Source organism: Sus scrofa, chromosome 8 (genome assembly GCF_054392235.1).
Source record: "Sus scrofa isolate SSC_HxYL_T2T_F1_AM1 chromosome 8, Sscrofa_HxYL_maternal_Yorkshire_Landrace_v2.0, whole genome shotgun sequence".
Taxonomy (NCBI): Eukaryota; Metazoa; Chordata; class Mammalia; order Artiodactyla; family Suidae; genus Sus; species Sus scrofa.
In genome coordinates, this window is record NC_139390.1 from 82,239,723 (window position 1) to 82,260,996 (window position 21,274).

General features: G+C 44.7%; 1 protein-coding gene across 38 annotated transcripts in view; it reads right to left on the reverse strand.

The window, feature by feature from the left end:
* Positions 1-21,274, reverse strand: part of TRIM2 (tripartite motif containing 2) — a 191,670-nt gene that overhangs the window by 19,167 nt on the left and 151,229 nt on the right. For 19 of the 38 annotated variants that reach the window (XM_084972641.1, XM_084972634.1, XM_021101488.2 and 16 more), the window contains 6 exons: positions 20,655-20,806; positions 18,635-18,815; positions 17,012-17,735; positions 8,488-8,591; positions 7,103-7,270; positions 238-418 (listed from right to left, as the gene is read on the reverse strand). In XM_084972641.1, the coding sequence (XP_084828767.1) occupies positions 238-418; positions 7,103-7,270; positions 8,488-8,591; positions 17,012-17,735; positions 18,635-18,815; positions 20,655-20,806 (1,510 nt within the window). Of the gene's footprint in view, positions 1-237; positions 419-1,718; positions 2,240-6,935; positions 7,271-8,487; positions 8,592-17,011; positions 17,736-18,634; positions 18,816-20,654; positions 20,807-21,274 lie in introns of those variants that run through there. The other 19 variants (XM_084972648.1, XM_084972635.1, XM_021101498.2 and 16 more) reach the window with 2 other exon arrangements.

Genomic DNA, 21,274 nt, shown 5'->3' on the forward strand with positions numbered 1-21,274 from the left:
TTCAAAGGTTAGACTTCTGAGTTGAAAACTGCCACCAATAGAAGCCATACAAGGCTGCGGTTGACCTGACTGTGGGAGAGTAACTGAGAAGCATCTAACCATGCTTTTGCTTGGATTTCATCCCCAGCATCTTTCCCAAAGCCGGCAAACACGCTAGGGGATGCGGCGTCTTCAACATGCTCCAACGTCATGCAAATGTGAGCAGAAGAGGCATAAAGAAGGGGGTTTACATATTACCATCGAGTGTACCTGCAAACTGCCTGTCCCCATTTCCTCGGCTACCAAACCTGGTGACTATTTTCCCGTTGGGCTGGAAGATGAACACACAGCACGCCTTGTTATCCACCACGATGATATGCCCGTTGCGGTCCACAGAAACGCCTTTGGGCCCCATCAACTTTCCTGATCCAATTTTTGTCTGTTGGAAACAAGTACAGAAAGGAAGGTGAAAGCACTGCAGAACATGAAGACAGACACTGGTTTCAGCAAACATTCACCTGGATGTTCAAAGGTGCACAGCTACTCATGTGTTACCATGATCTTCTGTCTTGGAAAACTGTCTTTGTCACATCCATTAAATGTGACTGATATTTATATGACATCCTTATTTTTGGCTTTTTGGGGCCGTACCTGTGGCATATGGAGGTTCCCAGGCTAGGGGTCGAATCAGAGCTATAGCTGCCAGCCTACACCACAACCACAGCAACACGGGATCCGAGCCGCATCTGTGACTTATACCACAGCTCATGGCAATGCCAGATCTCTAACCCACTGAGCAAGGCCAGGGATGGAACCTGCATCCTCATGGATACTAGCCAGATCCGTTTCCACTGAGCCACGATGGGAACACCCCTTTTTTTCAAAAAGGGATCACCATCAAAAAATTGTTCTAGAATCCCCCTCACTGGGGTCACAGTGCCCCCGGAAAGAGGCAGGATGGCGCAGCACTAGATCACTGGATTGGGGGTAGGGAGATCACCCCGTCACTTGCTTCAGACACAAGTGATACACAAATGGATTTATTTCCTTAACCTTCACATTTCTTATATATCTAAAATGTCGGAGTTCCCATTATGGCTCAGTGGTTAATGAACCCAACTAAGAACCATGAAGTTGTGGGTTCGATCCCTGGCCTTGCTCAGTGGGTTAAGGATCCAGCTGTGAGCTCAGTTGCCGTGAGCTATGGTGTAGGTTGCAGATGCGGCTCGGATCCCGAGTTGCTGTGGCTCTGGTGTAGGCCAGTGGCTACAGCTCCGATTAGACCCCTAGCCTGGGAACCTCCATATGCCGCGGGAGGCAGCCCTAGAAAAGGCAAAAAGACAAAAAAAAAAAAAAAAAAAAAAAGTCAAAAAATAATGACCTCAGTAACTTCCAATGGTATTTCTGGAATATGTATCCAGTAAAATTAAGTAGGTAAAGTGTTTAGTATAGAGGACAACACATATTAAACAGTCATGAACGGGAAGTCATCTTTATCATTATTCTAAGTCATAATTAATATCAAAATTGCCAGACATCTCCCACTGAACTTTACTAGAATTAAGTACCACATGGGTGGGAATCACGTCTATTTTATCCAGTACTATGTACCCAGAGCCTGGCACATGTCTTGATGCCTAAAAGGTACTCAACAAATATTTGTTCAATATATTAACTTAAATAGTCTAGCATTATCATAGGGTAATCATGATGATTACGTGGTTCCAGTTTTCACAGTATTTTATTTATTTATTTTTTTGGCTGTGCCCATGGCATGTGGAAGTTCCCAGGCCGAGGATCAAACCCTCACCACAGCATTGACCAGAGCCACAGCAGTGACAATGCAGGATCCTTAACCTGCTGAGCCACAGGGGAGCTCCATCACAGTATTTTAAAATGGGAGAAAAGCATTATATTTCTATTAAACATACACTGTATGCATTTAAAATCTTGCTCATTTTTCTGAGTAGACTACAGTATGTAGACAAATACCTGTTTGCCATATGAGGTGTGCCTTATATCTTAACTTTTATAGCTCCATTTTCTAGACTACTTATAAAGAAGAACTTTACTCATTCATCCATTTATTTACAAATTCTGCAAACACTGCTCGAGCTCCCACTACATGGCACTTGGCAGACAAAGATGAAGATGACACCCATCCTCCAGGGCATCTCGGTTGCACTGCCTACCATGCCCTTTCTATTTCTATTTATTTTCTTTTTAGAGCCAAAACCTGCAGCATATGGAAGTTCCCAGGCTAGGGGTTGAATCGGAGCTGCATCTGCTGGACTAGGTCACAGCCATAGCAACACCAGATCTGAGCCGCGTCTGCGACCTACCCCACAGCTCATGGCAACACTGGATCCTTAACCCACTGATCACGGCCAGGGATCGAACCTGTGCCCTCATGGATACTAGTCAGATTTGTTTTCACTGAGCTATGATGGGAACTCCTACTGTTGTGCCTTTTCTAAAGTGCCGGGTATCATCAAGTGTTCAATTTGGCAGATTTGAGAACATTCAATAGGTCATCTCAGAAGCCATGTGGAACAAGAACTTGATGAGGCAGGTCATCTAGATAAGGAGGGAGAGGGGGCACCCAAGAGGAGGGAGCAGAGGGGGCCTGGGAGTTGCGGGGAGTCAGCAAGAACCACGGTCCTCCTGGTACTGGGCTGGAAAGTGTCAGGGTGAAGGAGATCTTTCTGAGCCTTCAGGAAAGACGTTCAACACACTTCTGAACACAGCAAGACACAGAACAGTCAGCAGTCTGAGCCTGCCTGTATTTAAATGTGTTTAGATAGGTCTACATATTCCTGACCATCTAGTGTTTATATCTTAGAAAGTGATATTAGTCGTGGTAGGAAAAACATTTTTCATTTTATACTCATTTGCAGACTTAGTTGAAAAATCTATGTGCATGTATTACTTTTTAACTTAAAAATGGAAACTCCCGGGAGGTCCCGTTGTGGCGCATTGGAAATGTATCTGACCAGTACCCACGAGATGCGGATTCAATTCCCTGGCCTCGCTCAGTGGGTTAAGGATCCAGCGTTGCCGTGAGCTGTGGTGTAGGTGGCAGACGTGGCTCGGATCTGGTGTTGCTGTGGCTCTGGTGTAGGCCGGCAGCTACAGCTCTGATCTGACCCCTAGACTGGGAACCTCCATATGTGGGGGGTGGTGGCCCTAAAAAGACATTAAAGAAAATGTAAATTCCCCAAAAATTACATTCTCAAAATGTAAGGTTCTGTTTTAGTCCTCTCATTGCCCCTCTATGTTAGTGCTTGCTGACAGGAATATATTATTAAGCTGCACAAGTAACTTCAAATTTTGCAGCAGTCACATCAACAAAGGAAAAAAAAACAGGGAAAATTAATTTTAATTATGTATTTAACCCAATATATCCCCAGAGTCATCATTTCAACATGTAAAATTATTAATGAAATATATATATATTAATAAATATATATATATATATATATATGGGACTAAATCTTTGAAATCCAGTGTGTATTTTACACGCACAGCACATCTCAATTCAGACAGCCCCATTTCAAGAACTCAGTACCCACCGTGGCTAGTGGCTACCACACTAGACTTTACACACTTCTAAGATCTCATTTACACTCTGGCGTCAACTTTCACCTCAGTGTGTAAGATTCTCAAATCTGCTTCTTTGGTCATGGCCTATTTCACAGGTCATCAACTTGAACTCAACCAACGTCAAACCAGATATCTTCTTTATTCCCATCATTAAAAAAAGAAAAAAGAAAAAAAAAAAAAGAACCCCCAAACTAGCACCTCCTGATTTCCTAATTCCTTATATGACATGATACCATCGAGTCACCCAGGATCAAAATTTCAAAGCAAAACTCATCCTTTCTTTCACTGGTTTGAACCTCAGTTTCCTCATCTGTAAAATGGAACCTCCAATATCTACCTCCTGGGTTGTGCAGATTCCAAAGGATAAAGAAACGGCCCAAGCACAGCCTCCTTCTACCCCACCCTCTCCAGCTGATATTATTCCTTATCTTCTCTCCCAACATAGACACGAAGGTATATGCAAAGAGAAAGCATGAAGACAGGGATGACGACCTGCTCACAGTGGAAGTTCAGACTTTGTAGCATCTTTCACTCTTGAAAGTTCATAAATGAGATTCAGACATGAGATTCATTTACTTAGGAAGGAAACACTGGCATTCTTGCAAGAGAGTCTGTTGGTGAATTTAACTCTGATTCTGCAATCTAGCCCCAAGATCAGAGACTAAAACAAAAGAGCCTGCAAAAATATGTATACTTTCTGGAGTTCCCTGGTGGCCTAGTGGTTAAAGACCTAGCATTGTCACTGCTGTGGCTTGGATCACTGCTGTGGCTCAGGTTCGATCCCTAGCCTGGGAATGTCCACATGCCACAGGTGCAGCCAAAAAAAAAAAAAAAATTATGGACTTTCTTTCATGTCTGAGTGGAAGATGTGTCAATAGAAATCAAAAGGAAGAGAGGAAACTCTGATTGTTAACCAAGTGGATGATAATTATATAATATAAAAACAGAAAATAAGGGATTACTGTCATTCTCTCATCTAGTGAGAACTAGTGCATATCTAAAAGAAAAAACTTAAATGTTGAACCAAAATCTCTTTTCCTTCCATTTCCCTTCATCACTCCCAGTTTAGCTGCACCAGATTCTACCACATGAAATAAGAATGACTACATTTGGCCTGATGACACATCCCCCATCTTAAATAGAATAATAAGCAGAGATATCAACTTTACTATTATACCAATAATAAGCAAAGCTTGCTTTAGAAAAGCTAAATAAAAATATTTAATTCAACAAATAGGTTCTTTTTTTTTTTTTTGCTTTTTTAGGGACGAACCCCTGGCATATGGAGGTTCCTGGCTAGGGAGTGAATTGGAGCTATAGCTGCCAGCCTACACCACAGCCACAGCAACCTGGGACCCAAGCCACATCTGTAACCTACACCACAGCTCACGGCAATATCAGATCCTTTCATCCCCTGAGCGAAGCCAGGGATTGAACCTAAGTCCTCATGGTTACTAGTTGGGTTCATTACCACAGAGCCACAACGGCAACTCTGGGAAGATATATTCTGGGTCACAAAAAGTTCCCTGATGGACTGGAAGATGTAAGTCAAGAGGGAAGATGGAAAGGAAAAAGATAAGAGGCAGAGAAGAACGAAAATTAAGGCTAAGAAGTTGGTGAATCAAAGCAAGAAAAGAAGATAAGAAAGACTATCCCTACCACTATTAGGAATAAATACAGAGACTCAAATTTGTGTTACAGTTTGTCTTCTGAGCACTTGTTTAATTTTACTGAATTCCACTGAAGAAGAAACTAAGTATCTGTTCATGGCCATGGCCTTCACACCTGGATGAAACGCCATTACAGTACAAAAGTGTTTTCACTTATTATCCTACCACTCTTTGGGTTTTGTTCAATACCTCTCAAAAAAGGGGAATATGTTGAAACCATACCATATCCATTCCTCCAATCCTCTAGAGGGCATGAGTGTTCTTTAATGTTTATTCCAATTATTACTGACAGCATTCCACCTCTCAGAATCTAGTTCTTCCAAAAACAAAGTCTATTATGTGTAGAACACGGAACTGCTCAATGAAAAATGCTCAGCTCAGGAAACCATTCTCTCTTAAACATAAAACTTTCCATTTGTTTTAATTTATTAGATAAGAAATATTTCAATACAGTAGATGTAAAACTGTTTCAATAACTATTTTCATATTAGTTTCTGAATTTAAAAAGACAGCTCTGGAATTCCTGCCATGGCTCAGCAGAAATGAACCCGACTAGCATCCATGAGGATGCAGGTTCAATCCCTGCCTCGCTCAGTGGGTTAAGGATCTGGCACTGCCATGAGCTGTGGTGTAGGTTGCAGAGGCAGCTTAGATCCCCAGTTGGCCAGCAGCTGTAGCTCCAATTCGACCCCTAGCCTGGGAACTTCCATATGCCACAAGTGTGGCCCTAAAAAGATAAATAAATAAATAAATAAATAAAAAGACAGGTTAGGAGTTCCCTGATGGCCTAGTGGTTAAGGATCCAGCATTGTTACCGCTGTGGTTCAGGTTAGAGCCCTCGCCCAGGAACTGCAAGCTGTAGGCCGAGCCAAACAATCCCACCAAAAAACAGGTCATAGTTTTGCTAGAGTACCAAACTAGAACAAATGGGTAACCTCCAAATCTGAAGTGTTCATTCTACCGATGTGAAAGTTGTCATATTTGGGTATTGTCTTACTACAACACAATTAGGAAGACGGAAGAGAAAGAGAGGACGTTAGAGATACAGAAAGATGTGTACGTGGCCAACATTCAGACATCAAATTTCTGGTGGAACAAAAAAATCAAGGACAATTGAAGATTTGTATGCAATATGGTAGAATTAAAGATGACAGCTTTTTATTCCTCTAGATTTAAAAGATGGTGCCCTACAAAAAACAGAGGCTCCCATCGGAGGGTTGTTAATTTTTTTTGGCCACACCTGTGGCATGTGGAAGTTCCTGGGCCAAGGATCAAACCTGCATCACAGCAGTGACCGGAGCCACAGCAGTGACAGTGCCAGATCCTTAAGCCACTGAGCCACGAGGGAACTCCTGACAGTTGGTAACTATGTAGGTAACTTGTTTTAATAAAAATGAGGAAGGGACTATAATGATCCAATGACTAAAAAGGAAAATGGGGAGTTCCCGTCATGGCGCAGTGGTTAACGAATCTGACTAGGAACCATGGGGACCCAGGTTCAATCCCTGGCCTTGCTCAGTGGCTTAAGGATGCAGTGTTGCCGTGAGCTGTGGTATAGGTCACAGACGAAGCTTGGATTGGATCTCAAACTGCTGTGGCTGTGGTGTAGGCCAGCAGCTGCAGCTCCAATTGGACCCCTAGCCTGGGAACTACCATATGCTGCAGATGCAGCCCTAAAAAGACCAAAAGAAAAAAAAAAAGAAAAAAAAAAGAAACTCCTCCAATAAAGGACTAATGAGTGTAATCTTCAGGTTTCAGAATGGATTATGAAGAGCATCATGTCTGCATATTTCAAGTAAGAAGGAATGACTTCTTCTGTCTCTCAACTGGCCAGTGGTAGTTAATCTTACCTTGAACTTCCCATCTGAAGAGAAGATGCTAACCCATTTGTTATCATAGTCTGCAATGATTATGTCCCCACTGGGATGTACTGCAACGCCCGTGGGCCGCTGCAGCTGCCCGGGGGAGCGGCCCCGGATGCCAAAGCGACTTTTGAACTGCCCATCGTTGGAAAATATCTGTAAAACAAATTACACTCATTGGCAGGTGACCTAGCACAGACATCAGTAAGAAGGAAGCAGTCTGGAACATTTGTCATCAGTCTTACAGATCAGAACATGCAAACTCTATTTGAAGAAAAGCTGATACACACATTATAAACCTCACTTTCCTTGCATCTTCAGTCTTAAGTAGGAAAATAGGCAGCTGTCACTATTTTTTTTCACCTTGAATTTATTTATTTATTTATTTTAATTAATTTATTTATTTCTCCGTTGTACAGCATGGGGGCCAAGATACACTTACATGTATACATTTTTTTTCCACTTTTCATTCTGTTACAATATAAGTATCTAGACATAGTTCTCAATGCTACTCAGCAGGATCTCCTTGCAAATCCATTCCAAGTTGTACCCAATAACCCCAAGCTCCCAATCCCTCCCACTCCCTCCCTCTCCCCCCCCCCCCGGGCGGCCACAAGTCTATTCTTCAGGTCCATGATTTTCTTTTCTGTGGAAATGTTCATTTGTGCTATATATTAGATTCCAGTTATAAGTGAAATCATATGGTATTTGTCTTTGTCTTTCTGACTTATTTCACTCAGTATGAGAGTCTCTAGTTCCACCCATGTTGCTATAAATGGTATTATGTCATTCTTTTTTATGGCTGAGTAGTATTCCATTGTGTATATATACACGAGATCTTTCTAATCCAATCATCTGTTGATGGACATTTAGGTTGTTTCCATGTCTTGGCTATTGTGAATAGTGCTGCAATGAACATGAGGGTGCATGTGTCTCTTTTAAGTAGAGTTTTGTCTGGATATATGCCCAAGAGTGGGATTGCGGGGTCATATGGAAGTTCTATGTACAGATTTCTAAGGTATCTCCAAACTGTTCTCCATAGTGGCTGTACCAGTTTACATTCCCACCAGCAGTGCAGGAGGGTTCCCTTTTCTCCACAACCCCTCCAGCACTTTTATTTGTGGAGCTGTCACTATTTTATCTCTTTTTTTTTATTTTTTGGCCACCCGGCAGTATACAGAGTTTCTGGGCCAGGGATCAGATTTGAGCCACATCTGCTGGGGCAACACCCTATCCTTAACTCACTGTGCCAGGCTGGGGATTGATCCTGCATCCCAGTGTTCCAGAGATGCCACTGATCCCATTGCACCACAGTGGGAATTCCTCTAGTTTATCAATATAAGTAGTTAAAGGTATACGATTAGGGGCCATACCTGAACACATTGGTTGTTACTGTCTGCAATTAATATCTTTCCACTTGTAGATGCAGCTACCCCTTGAAGATTTGTAAATTCTCCTTTATTTCTTCCTTTAGTACCTAAAAATAAATTAGAAAACCACAAGAAAGTAAACAATTGAGCGTTAGATGTCTCCATTTTAACAAGAGAATTACTCAGGCTTCTGTAGGTAACCTGAGAATGCAATGTTTTTTAAATTACCCATAAAAAAAAAAAAAAGGAACCCCTTCCCCATGACCTAAACCATACGCTGTAAATTTTTCTTCCAGACCAATAAAGCCTTTGCAAAATCATGTTTTCCGGTGCAAACACCAATCTTCTCTCATTAACTTGCAACTACATAGTAACATGATTAAAATATATTTAATTAATTTTTTATTGATTTAGAATGTTGTACAGAAGTGATTCCACTGTATACACACACACATCTATCTATCTATCAATACATTTTAAGGTATTCTTTTCCATTATGGTTTATTGCAGGCTATTAAGTACAGTAGGACCTTATTGTTCATTCATTCTCTATATGATAGCTTGCATCTGCTAATCCCAAATTCCCAGTCCATCCCGTCCCTACCCTCCTCTTCCTCCTTGACAACCACAAATCCGTTTTCTACTAAAATATATTTAGATTCCACAAAGACACAATTATAAAAAATAATACTACAATTGAGGGTCACAGGAGAGAGCCTTATTTAGGAGTTTACCAAAATCCCACCCTCCCACTCAGCAGCTCTTAGAAACCTGGACGCCTGATATTCAACACTTTTTTTTTTCTTTTGGCCACCCTGCAGCATATAGAGTTCCCAGGCCAGGGATCATTGCAGCTGCAGCAACCCCGGATCCTTAACCCACTCTGCTGGACCACAGATCGAACCTGCGTCCCAACACAGCCAATCCTGTTGTGCCACAGAGGGAACTCTGACGTTTAGCACTTTTTAACAAATGAAAAGGTCACAGATATTATAAAGCAGATTGATTTTCATACACCAGAGTTATTTATGCATTATTTTCAGAGACTCAATATCTCATAAGCTGTTTATCTTTCCTGTAAAATGTATCCTGATCCTGCTTTCTAAATTAAATAAGATGGAGTTCCCATTGTGGCACAGCAGAAATAAATTCGACCAGGAACCATGAGGTTATGGGTTTGATCCATGGCCTCGCTCAGTGGGTTAAGGATCTGGCATTGCTGTGAGCTGTGGTGTAGGTTGCAGATGCGGCTCGGATTCTACATTGCTGTGACTGTGGTGTAGGCCAGCAGCTGTAGGTATGATTCAACTCCTAGCCCGGGAACCTCCAGATGCCTCGAGTGCGGCCCTAAAAATCAAAAAAAAAAAAAAAAAAAAAGGAGTTCCCATCGTGGCTCAGTGGTTAACCAACCTGACTAATATCCATGAGGACATGGGGTCAATCCCTGGCCTTGATCAGTGGGTTAAGGACCTGGCGTTGCCATGAGCTGTGGTGGAGGTCACAGACGCGGCTCGGATTTGGTGTGGCTGCGGCTGTGGCTGTGGTGTAGGCCAGCAGCTACACCTCCAATTTGACCCCTAGCTTGGGAACCTCTATATACCTCAGTTACAGCCTTAAAAAGACAAAAATAAATAAGTAAATAAATAAGTAAAATAAGAAAGGCAAAAAGAAAATGAATTAATCCAAGGAATATTCTCATCCTTTCTAGACTTTCCATGGAAGAGATGAGGCAGGAAGGGGAAAAAAAGTGTCTGTGGTTATTAACAGATGCTTGTTTTTGTTTCAAAAGCAGTGTTTATAACTTTTGCTTGCTTTCAGCCACAGCATGCAGCAGCTTGATGTGGGATCTCAGTTCCCAGACCAGGGACTGAACTCAGGCTAAGTGGTGAAAGCACTGGGTCCTAACCACTAGCCCACCAGGGAGCTCCCTGGCATTATTTATAATTTATTTTAATAGGACCATATAAATATTAACAGGTGGAAACAGAAGGAACTTTGCTCAGAAATGACTGGCAAGGGAGTTTATAGATTTCATAGTTGCAGAAAGAGAACTAAGCCTCAGTTTTACAATTTCATTTATATTTTATATTCCAATGAGCAACTTGATATTTGCTTGTAGACATCAATGCGGTGCCTCAAGAAAGAGTAGACAGAGATACGCTACTGGTAGCCAGTGTCAAGCACAAGCTTAGGCTGCTTAGGAATAGGCAAGACTCCTCTGAAACTGGTTTCTGCATTTCTGCACTTCCTAGTGAAACTGTGATGGAATTAAACTCAGAATACAATCAACAGGGAATTGCTGGGTGAACCATTTCGGATTACCTGGTTCTCGCCAGACCCACATGGCAGTTGTTTAACTTAGACCCTGGACTCAAACAGTGACTCACCACCTCTCTTTCTAACATTAAAGAAAAATCTGAGATCGAGATCCTCAAAAGAACATCTTCTATGCTGTGGGACAAACAGTTCTACTTTATTTCAGATGTTTCAGAAGAGATGACCTTATGGATAAAGAATATGTGTGGCTGAATCACTTGGCTGTGTACCTGAAACTAATGCAGCATCGTGGACCAACTATACTCCAACAACAACAACAAAATTTTTAAGGAGTTCCCTGGTGGCTAGTGGGTTAAGGATCTGGTGTCTTCACTGCTGTGGCTCTGGTTATTGTGGTGATGCAAGTTTGATCCCTGGCCTAGGAACTTCTGTAACCCACAGGCATGGCAGAAAGAAAGAAAGATGATCTTTACACTTGATCTGCATAGAATCCCTATAACATGCAAGCCCATGGGATCAGCTAACACTCTAAGAATGGCGTATTGATATCTGTTGAGGGGCAGCAGGGAAAGGAGGGATTGGCCCTTGAAGGAGGTATGTGCCACCTGGTATTAGCTTTTGGTCGCTCCTTCTGATGTCTGCATAACAGGTGGTTAACAGGTACAGCAAAACCTAAGGACCACAAAAAGAAATAATTCTTCTAAAATGCTCTATTTATAAATACTTTTCAAAAGGTCAGAGTGGGGGACAAGGCCAGGATCCGTCAAGAATAAAAATTTAATTTACCAAAAGCATGGAAGTTATTAGCAGGATGGGAAACTAAGGACCACACATAATAGGGAGTTCCCACTGTGGCTCAGTAGTAACGAGCCTGACCAGTATCCATGAGGATGAGGTTTCGATCCCTGGCCTTGCTCAGTGGGTTAAGGATCCGGCGTTGCTGTGAGCTGTGGTGTAGGTCACAGATGTGGCTCGGATCTGGCATTGCTGTGGCTGTGGTGTGGGCCGGCAGCTGTAGCTCCAATTCAAGCCCTAACCTGGGAACTTTTCTATGCTTGGGTGTGGCCCTAAAAAAAAAAAAAAAAAAAAAAAAAAAAAAAAAGACAATGAAAAATAGTCCTACTAGTGAGAGTGGAGAAGTGGCTGTAAAGGAAACCCAGGCCAGTCCAGATCCTCCTTCTGTAAAGTGCAAGTGCACCCACAGCTTTGCGGGCACACAGGCAGGGGGGAGAAATACTGAAAAGGAGGGGAAGGAGGAACCACCCCAACAGTAGATGTGCGTTGATTTGCTGTTCTTAAATCCATCTGCTGCAGTCTTTTATTCATGGTCCGTCCTGCTAAGGACGAAGCCTATTATTCTATTCAGAGATGGCTCTGCAGGCAGCAGCAGCCGAGGTTTGAAAGGAAGGGAAAAAATGGAGACACTGGAGCTTTAGTAGAAGAAGATCAGGGGCGCCTGAGCCAAAAAGACTTAACTGCCCTTCTGAACAAAGAGAGGTGATGTGAGGGAGGGAAAATATAAGAGCAAAAAATACTAACATTATTTTCCTTCTCTGCAAAAATCAACACACATTTTTAAGTGTCAGTAGAAACAGCAAAGAACTGTATTTGGGGGTATAATTTTAAAACTTGGGAACATATTTGGAGTACCTGTTGTGGCTCTGCAGTAACGAACCCGACTAGTATCTATGAGGAGGAAGGTTCGATCCCTGGCCTTGCTTAGCGGGTTAAGGATCCGGCGTTGCCGTGAGCTGTGGTGTAGATTTTAGGCGAGGCTCGGATCTGCGTGGCTGTGGCTATGGTGCGTGCTGGCAGCTACAGCTCCAATTAGACCCCTAGCCTGGGAACTTCCACATGCTGCGGGTGTGGCCCTAAAAAGACAAAAAAAATAAAAAATTAAAAACTAAAACTCGGGAAGATGTTTAAGTTGAATTCCATACCAATACCGTTTGGAAGAAGAAGAGTCCACGCTCAGTTTGAAATGAATGTGAGGTGCTAATGCCTGTAAATGAGGGGCCATGAGAGCAATGCGTCTGCACTGCAGCTGACCACAAAGCTGGGAGAGGTTCTCCACTCTCCCCCACCACCCCAGGCTCTGGGCCTCGCTGTCACTCATGGTCTCATGATAGCTAGAGCTTCAGCCTGCGGCCCCACGTGGAAATAAAATCACAGGGCTAGAGGCACATCTGTTAGTCCCAGATTGCTTATGTATTTTTTTACTTTTACAGTTTTATTTATTTATTTTGACTGTGCCCGCAGCATACAGAAATTCCCAGGCCAGGGCTCAAACCTACATTACATCATGGGAAAAAGAAGTGTCCAGTTTCAGCACTTGCATATACATTCTCTCGCACGCTCCCTATAACAAACCCAAGAACCAGCAGAACTAAATATGATCATTCCATTTTGTAGATGAGAAAATGAACCCAGGCACATCACAAAGGTCGTAAGGAGAGAGAGTAAAGAATAAAACCTGCAGGGCTCCTCTTGTGGCTCAGTGGATTATCTGACTGCAGGAGTTCCTATTGTGGCTCAGCGGTAACAAACCTGACTAGTATCCATGAGGACTCAGGTTTGATCCCTGGCCTTGCCCAGTGGGTTAAAGATTTGGTGTTGCCATGAGCTGTGGTGTAGGTCGCAGACTCGGCTTGGATCTGGTGTTGTTGCGGCTGTGGTGTAGGCCAGCAGCCGCAGCTCTGATTTGACGCCCAGCCTGGGAATGTCCATACATATATTTAAAAAAGCAAAAAATAAATAAAAAATCAGGAGATAGAACCTCCTTGCCTGCCCTCTTGCATCTCCCACAAGCATTCTATCTTAACAAATCTATTTCTTGCGTACTAAAAAAAAAAAAAAAAAAATCTGACTGCAGTGCCTTGGATCCCTGACTGCAGTGGCTTCAATCCCCAACCTGCCCCTGTGGGTTAAAGGATCCCTGGTGTTGCCACAGCTTCAGTGTAGCTTGCAACTACTGCTCAGGTTCAATTCTTGGCCCAAGAACTTCCATATGCTGTGGGTGCAGCCATCAAAAATAAAACAAAACAAAACAAAACAAAACCTGGTTCTCCTGACCCTTCATATTTTTTTAATACATACATTATCTCTCTCTAATTGGACAGAGAATAAGCAGGTTTCTAAGGTGAGGATAATTACCCTTTGGGTTCATGTGCATCATGTTTTCTCCATAAAATCTTTCAGAAAACTCCCCTTTAACTGGTTCATTCTCTCCCTCACTAAACTGGGAGCTCCTCGGGGGCAGAGGTGACAACTGCCCTGTTCCCTGTTGCATCCTCCAGCACAGCGCAGTGCCTGGCACTCGGTAAATAACAGCAGCATCTTTTTATGCATGAAATGCAAGAAGAGTTCCTAAGGATGAGGTTCTCAAGGGGTTTGGGCAGGGTTCCTATAACGACCTCAGGTGCCAAATTAGCATCATCTCCTCATTCAGAGATTTTTAGGGAGGGAAGGTGGTGGTTTACAGGGGGAGACAAGGAAGAGGGGTTATAAAATAGCATATCTTTCTGTAAAGACTTTGAACTCATGCTATGTGATTTGACATACCCATTTTTTTGGGGGGGAGGGGGCTGGCATGTGGAAATTCCTGGGCCAGGGATTGAACCTACACCACAGCAGTGACCTGAGCCACGGCAGTGAGAACGCCAGATCCTGAACCACTAGGTCGCCAGAGAACTCCTACACATCCACCTTCCATCACATGAAAGCACACTGATATAGAGTACAAGGAGTGGTTCATTCAGCATACCCTGAGGATTCATTAAGGCATGGTGTATGAATTACATAATTTGAAACAATTCAACCATAATAATTCTTTTACTCCCTTTCACATCTTCAGGCTTCCTCTTTGTTCGATGATTTTCTTTCGTAGCTGACAAAAGTGGCTCATGGCTTAAGTCTGCACACTCTAACAGTTCAGGAAAAACAATTTCTGTGCTTCAAGGAATCACCAATAGATGCTCTCAGCCACCTTCCTAAACTCATTCAGGATTGTTGTGCAATACAATATGAGACAGTAACTCATTCATAGTGGGCATAAATTATGTTTTCAGGCATGGGAGGTGTCAAACAGCTCAACTTTTAACCACAGTAGTTAAAGGACATTTTTTTTTTTCTTGCCTTTTTAGGGCTGCACTTCCCAGTCTAGGAGTTGAGTCATAGCTGCAGCTACTGGCCTTTGCCACAGCCACTGCAACGCAGGATCTGAGCTACATCTGCGACCTACACCACACCGCACAGCAATGCCAGATCCTTAACGCACTGAGTGAGGCCAGGAATCAAACCTGCAACCTCATGGTTCCTGGTTGGATTCGTTTCCGCTGAGCCACAACAGGAACTCCACGGTAAAATTTTTTAGAAGCAAAGACAGCAGAGAATACCTAATGCCTTAAAAGCAAATGCAAAACAGTCATTCTCATTTTTTTAGCTCCTCCTACATGCCAGGAGGAACTTAATGCTTGGAACTTAATTCTGAGAAGCAGATACTTTTATCTTTTCTTTTTGTGGATGTGGAAACTGAAGCCCAGAGAAGCTGAGAGACCTGCCCAAGGTTTAATTAAGTGGCAGAACCTGAGTGGCAGGCCTGGGAGGCTCCCAATTCTGTGCCAGTCCTGGGCCCTCCACTCTGCTTTGGTAGGGGTGTCTCAAGAGCTCTGCCCCCACAGTGCACAAATGCCAGTGGATGAAGGAGGGCCTCCATGCCCTGATTGGACAGCTTACTTGTCATATCACGGTCTTTACCAAGATTCAGCCTAAAGAATAAAAATAACACAGGATAATATATAAGAAAGAAAAACAAGTAAGACAGCAGCTCAGAGTTCCCTGGTGGCTCAGCAGGTTAAGGATCTGGTGTTGTCACTGTGTGGCGCAGGTTCAATCCCTCACCCAGGAACTTTCATATCATGGGCATGACGAATAAACAAAAAAGCTTTTGCCCAGGAATGTTCCCAGGAGCCTTATTTTCCCAAGATGTTCTATGGAAAAAGTTCTAGGGTCAGAAAAATTTGGAAGTGCTGCCTGTTATCCCTCCTGTGCCTTGGAGACTTTTGGTGCATACTGGCAGATTGTAAAGGTACTGCAGTCAAAAAAAAAAAAAATCTTTTTCTTTCACTTAAACTAAACTTTCCCCAATGTATCTGAACCACAGAATTGTTTTTCTCCATGTGTCAATTAGCATCCCTTGCAAGGTAGGACCCAAGAGGCAGAAAGAGAACCAGGCTGGAGATACTTTTAGATACAGTAGCTAAAAGGCCGACTTTTTAAAGAATCATCAAATGGTTGGTTGTTTTCATTGAGTCTCCTTTCTATTGAAAAAATGGACAGCTTAAAAAAAAAAAACAAAAACCCAAGGCACTAAATCTGACAAGGGAAGGGCTATTTGCATCCCCAAATCTCTTGGCTTATCCTAAACCTTCTTGCTTCCGCCCCAACCCCATTCCATTCTCTGTTTCCACCCACCCTCCCCTCTTTGGGGCTGCTCTCCAGTTACAAACAACTGGATGGTGACCACATCTTGCAACGCACCATGCCCCTCGCCCCCGCCCTTACAATGCTGGAGCAGTGACAGGGAGGCGTCAGACTCTGCGTACAGCCACAGCCGGCGCCGCCGACAGAGTCCAGAGAAACGCGTGAAGTCATCTGATAAGAACCATCGCCCAGCCTTGGGGCTAGGCAGGAGCACTCCAAAAACATTCCCAAGGTCGGGGGTAGGGTGGGGGATTACCAACATTTCCTTTAAATTGTCCAGATTATGACTGCTGAAATTTGTCTAATTCTCTTTCTGCTTATTTTCAGTTTCTAAAGGTCCGTAGTGAATAGGCAGCAGCACTTGCGAGGTTACGCAGGAGGAGGAGGGGAGGAGATGAGGGGGAGAAGGAGGAGGAGGGAGAGGGGGAGAAGGAGGAGGAGGGAGGGGGAGAAGGAGAAGGAGAGGAGGAGATGAGGGGGAGAAGGAGGAGGAGGGAGAGGGGGAGAAGGAGGAGGAGGGAGGGGGAGAAGGAGGAGGAGGGAGGGGGAGAAGGAGGAGGAGGGAGGGGGAGAAGGAGGAGGAGGGAGGGGGAGGGAAGAGGAAGGGAAAGTAAACCTAGGAGACCATCCGAGCTCAGCTAATACAATACACCCGCGTCTCCCAAACACCTTCAGCCACAGCTGTGGCCTGCAAAGCTGCAACGCGCGACCCTCTCCCCGCCACCCTTGAACCGAAGCCACGCTCAGAGCGCAGCCGCCCGCTCCTTACCCACTCGGAAGATCAGATCGTCTTCGATGGGATTCTCTTTTCGTTTGCCGGTGCTGTACATGCTGGCGGGTCTCTTCACCGCCTTCTGCTTCACGTGGCCGCTCCCCGGGGACTTGACGCGCCTCTTCACGCCCTCCGTGGTGGGGGACACGTCAGCCGACCGGATGACCTTGAGCTTGAACGGGCTGCCGCGGATGTGCTGGTCGTAGAGCCGCAGCGACAGGGTGAAGTCGCCCTCCTTCTGCACGGTGTACAGGAACTCGTACGTGCCGTTCTTGTTGTCCAGGATCTCCCCGTCGGCCACGCTGCCGTCGGGCGTGCTCAGCTCCGCCGTGAGGTAGGCGTTGCCCGTTTTACACAGCTCCCCGTCTTTGTCCTTGGTTGTTATGGTGACGGACATGGGCTGCCCGATGATGGTCTGCCGCAGCCCCTCGCCCGTGGCCACCGTCTCGGAGGCGACGGCGTTGGTGGTTAAGATCGTCCCCAGGTTATGGATGGACTTCTTGAGCCCCTCGGTCTCCACGATGAAGTCCAGCTGGTCGTTTTCTCGCGGGTGCAGCGGGAAGTCCTGGTCCGCCAGTTCATTCAGCTTCTCGCTCATCTGCTTCTTCACGAGCAGCACTTCAGTCTCTGTGCCGTGGTTGAGGGCCTGCGCGGTGAAGGTGCTGCAGCTCTTGATGCTCTCCTGCCCCTCGAGCAGCGTGTCCAGCTGCGACTGCAGGACCTGTGGGAAAACCGAGGTGGGGTGAGCGCTTCCTGCAGCGCACGCGCGCTGCACCTGCCACGGTGGGGTGGCGGGTGGGAGGGCCAGCAGGGGCTTTCAGTTTAAACTGGTGAACCCGCTTCTAATGCTTAATCCGAAATCGCCTTCCTGGGTTACTTTGCTGTACAGCAGAAATTGGCAGAACATTGTAAATCAACTATAATTATTATATACATGTATAAATATAACAACCCCAAATCACCTTCCTAGTACCTCCTCTTTTCCTTCCTCCTCATCCCTTCTCTCCCACACACATATTTCTGGGGTCATGTGCCTTTGATGGGGCAGGCACAAACATCACCACACCACCGACAGCTTGGCAGCCAGATTGCCATGCCTGGCATTTGAAATATTCATTATTCATTATCTTTTCCTAGTGTCCAAAGCTCCCCTGTCACCACCTAAAGGAACAGAAACTGGACAAATGAAAACTCCACACCTGAGTATTAGACGCTTTCCTCCCCGGTTTTGTGACTGGACATGCAGAGTGAAACAAAGGCTGCAGTCACGGTTCACTGTGAAGTTGACTAACAGGTTGGTGTGGGTGAGAGAGCAATTAAGAGACTATTAGCCATTATAAGTAAGGAAGGAAAACAATCCAGTTTAGCCCTAAATCCTGAAACCACTTATGTTCCATCTTGCCTTGTGTCAATTTATAAAGTGGTATTTAAGGCCACAGGTTCCTAGTTTTGCTGAAAACAGGAAGGGAAAAAATAGCTGGATATGCCATTAAATGAAAACTACTGTTTTCTGAACAGCAGTGACACTTAAGGATTTATTTGAGTCTCCTTTGCTGCTAGTTGAACACAGTGCGCTACCCAGAGAAGGCCCAGCACTGGTATGAATGGCTGGAGTCTTACTTTGTGTTTGAGGCCATAGTTGACTTCCAGCTCCATAAGCAGCACACTTTTGCGCACGTTCAGAGTCTTCTGGAGCTCATCAAAGGTGGAATGGATGTCATCCACAATGCTGGCCTTTTGGTTGGTTAACTGATGGATGATTTCTGAGATGAACTGAAGAGCAGAGTCTATTTCTGGGAGCCTGGAGGACAGGTGTCAGAGGTCACTGTTTGAGTAACACGGAAATAGTAAAATCCATGCAAATCCTATATTTTGTCAAGAAACATTTTCTGTGCCTTTCATCGTCTTTAAAAAGTAATAACGGAAGAAGAGAATGAAGAAGACATGACATAATTACTGCCTTGGAAAGATGAGATTTTGAGGGCCCATGTCTATTTCAGTCTACCTCAATCATTTAATTTTAGTAATTGATGGTACAAATCCTTGAAGCTCTCAGAACCCCATGGCTTTTCCTAACCCTGCAAATCAGGCATTCTCAGGAGTTCCTGTTGTGGTTCAGCGGAAATGAATCTGACTAGTACCCATGAGGATGCAGGTTCAATCCCTGGCCTCGCTCAGTGGATTGGGATCCGGTGTTGCCGTAAGCTGTGGTGTAGGTTGCAGATGTGGCTTGGATCTGGCATTGCTGTGGCTGTGGTGTAGGCCAGCAGCTGCAGCTCCAATTCGCCCCTAGCCTGGGAACCTCCAAATGCCATGAGTGTGGCCCTAAAAAGGCAATCGATCAATCAATCAATCGGGCATTCTCTAACTTGACACTATTGTTGATATTTGGGGCCAGATAAGTCTTTATTGCAGGCGACTGTCCTGTGCATTACAGGATGCTTAACAGCATCCTTTTCTCTACCCTCCCCCACACAGCTGTGACATCAAATTCTCTCCAAGCATTGCCAGATGTCCCCTGGGGGTTACAATGGCCCATGGCTAAGAACTACTGTTCTCAATATGTAGCTATATCTTTCTTCTCAATTACATGAAAAACTTACCCAAGCTCAGAGTTTCCTGGGAACTTCTTGCAGGTTTCCAAATTCCTTTTATTATTTATTTATTTAATGTCCTTTTGTCTTTTTAGGGCTGCACCCAAGGCATATGGAGGTTCCCAGGCTAGGGGTTCAATTGGAGCTGTAGCTGCCTGGCCTATGCCACAGCCACAGCAACGCGGGATCTGAGGCACGTCTGTGACCTACACCAAAGCTCATGGTAATGCCGGATCCTTAACCCACTGAGCAAGGTCAGGGATCGAACCCGCATCCTCATGTATACTAGTTGGGTTTGTTAACCACTGAACCACACTGGGAACTCCCAGATTCTTTTAACTGGTGTAGAATAACCACATTTTTTCTCACTTCGACTATCGGTAGAGAGATTTATTTTCAGCGGCTGTTTAATTCTTCCCTTTGATCCTCCTCATGCATCATCCCCCTATCCTGTTCCTTCATTTCTTTACCAAATAAAGAGTGTGGAAGCTGGGAAACAGAGCAAATTGAGCAGGTGCTGCTCAGGGCCATTTCACTGGGCTCAATCAGAGAGCAGCCAGTCACAGTTGGCGCAATGGGCCTCTAAGTATGTCGAGAACAGCAGCTGAGGAGTTCCCTGGTGGTGCAGTGGGTTAAGGATCCAGCATAGTCACTGCTGTGGCAATGGTTTGATCCCTGGCTAGGGAGATTCCGCATGCTGAGGGTGGGCCCAAAAACAAACAAAAAAAGGACAGTGGCCCAGAAAGCCTCTGCAAACAGCCTGGTTTCGGGCACACATTTCAAAGTTCTGAGAGCATTTTCCTCAAGTGTACTGGATCCATTTAGTCCTACCAAGGTGCTAAAAGGAAAGCCACCCCTTATAGCAAAAGGGGGCTGGAATTTTACCAGGGGAGAGGGGTTCCCCTCATCCTTCACTGGTTTATGACAACAGACCTTCAATCAAAGGAGAATTTATTTAGGCCACATGAACCTACTGTCCCTCTGGGAACACGAGACCTTGCAGCCACCGGCGGCCAGCTGGGAGCCTGGGGGATGTCTGCACACACCTTTTGTTGACAGCGTCCAGCTGGACCTGGAGGGAGGCCTTGTGCTGCTCCACCACGTCCTTGAGGGGGACTGTGGGGTGTTCTGCGTGCTCCCCTTCCGTGCACTCCTGGCACATGGCAGTCTCACAGGACTGGCAGTAAAAGTCCATCACCTGTGGGTGACACAAGAGCAATTCCAGGTTGAGTGCCACTGACTGGGCGCTAGCTATGCATGCTCTCATTTAACGCTCCAGACCTATCTGGCCCGTGGGTATTGTTATATCTAGCTTCCCAGGAGAAAAGGAGACATAAACTGTTATGTGCCACATCTCAGAAGTGGACTGGACTCCAAAGCTGCTGCTGTGGCCACAAAACCAGCTTTTCTTGTCCACTCCCCTAGGGCGGGAGCATGCAGGACTATGGTGCTCAAACTGGACACTCTTTCTAAGTCACTGAGGACTCCATGCTTTTGGTTTATATGTGTTAAATCTATAGATATCATATTAAAAAGGGAAAATGAGAAACATTCCAAATTAGTTATTTATTCAAAGCAAAAATAAGCCCATGAAATGTTAACATGAATAATTTATGAGAAGTATATTTTGCCAAATAAAACATTTCTTGAGGAGAGTGGCATTGTT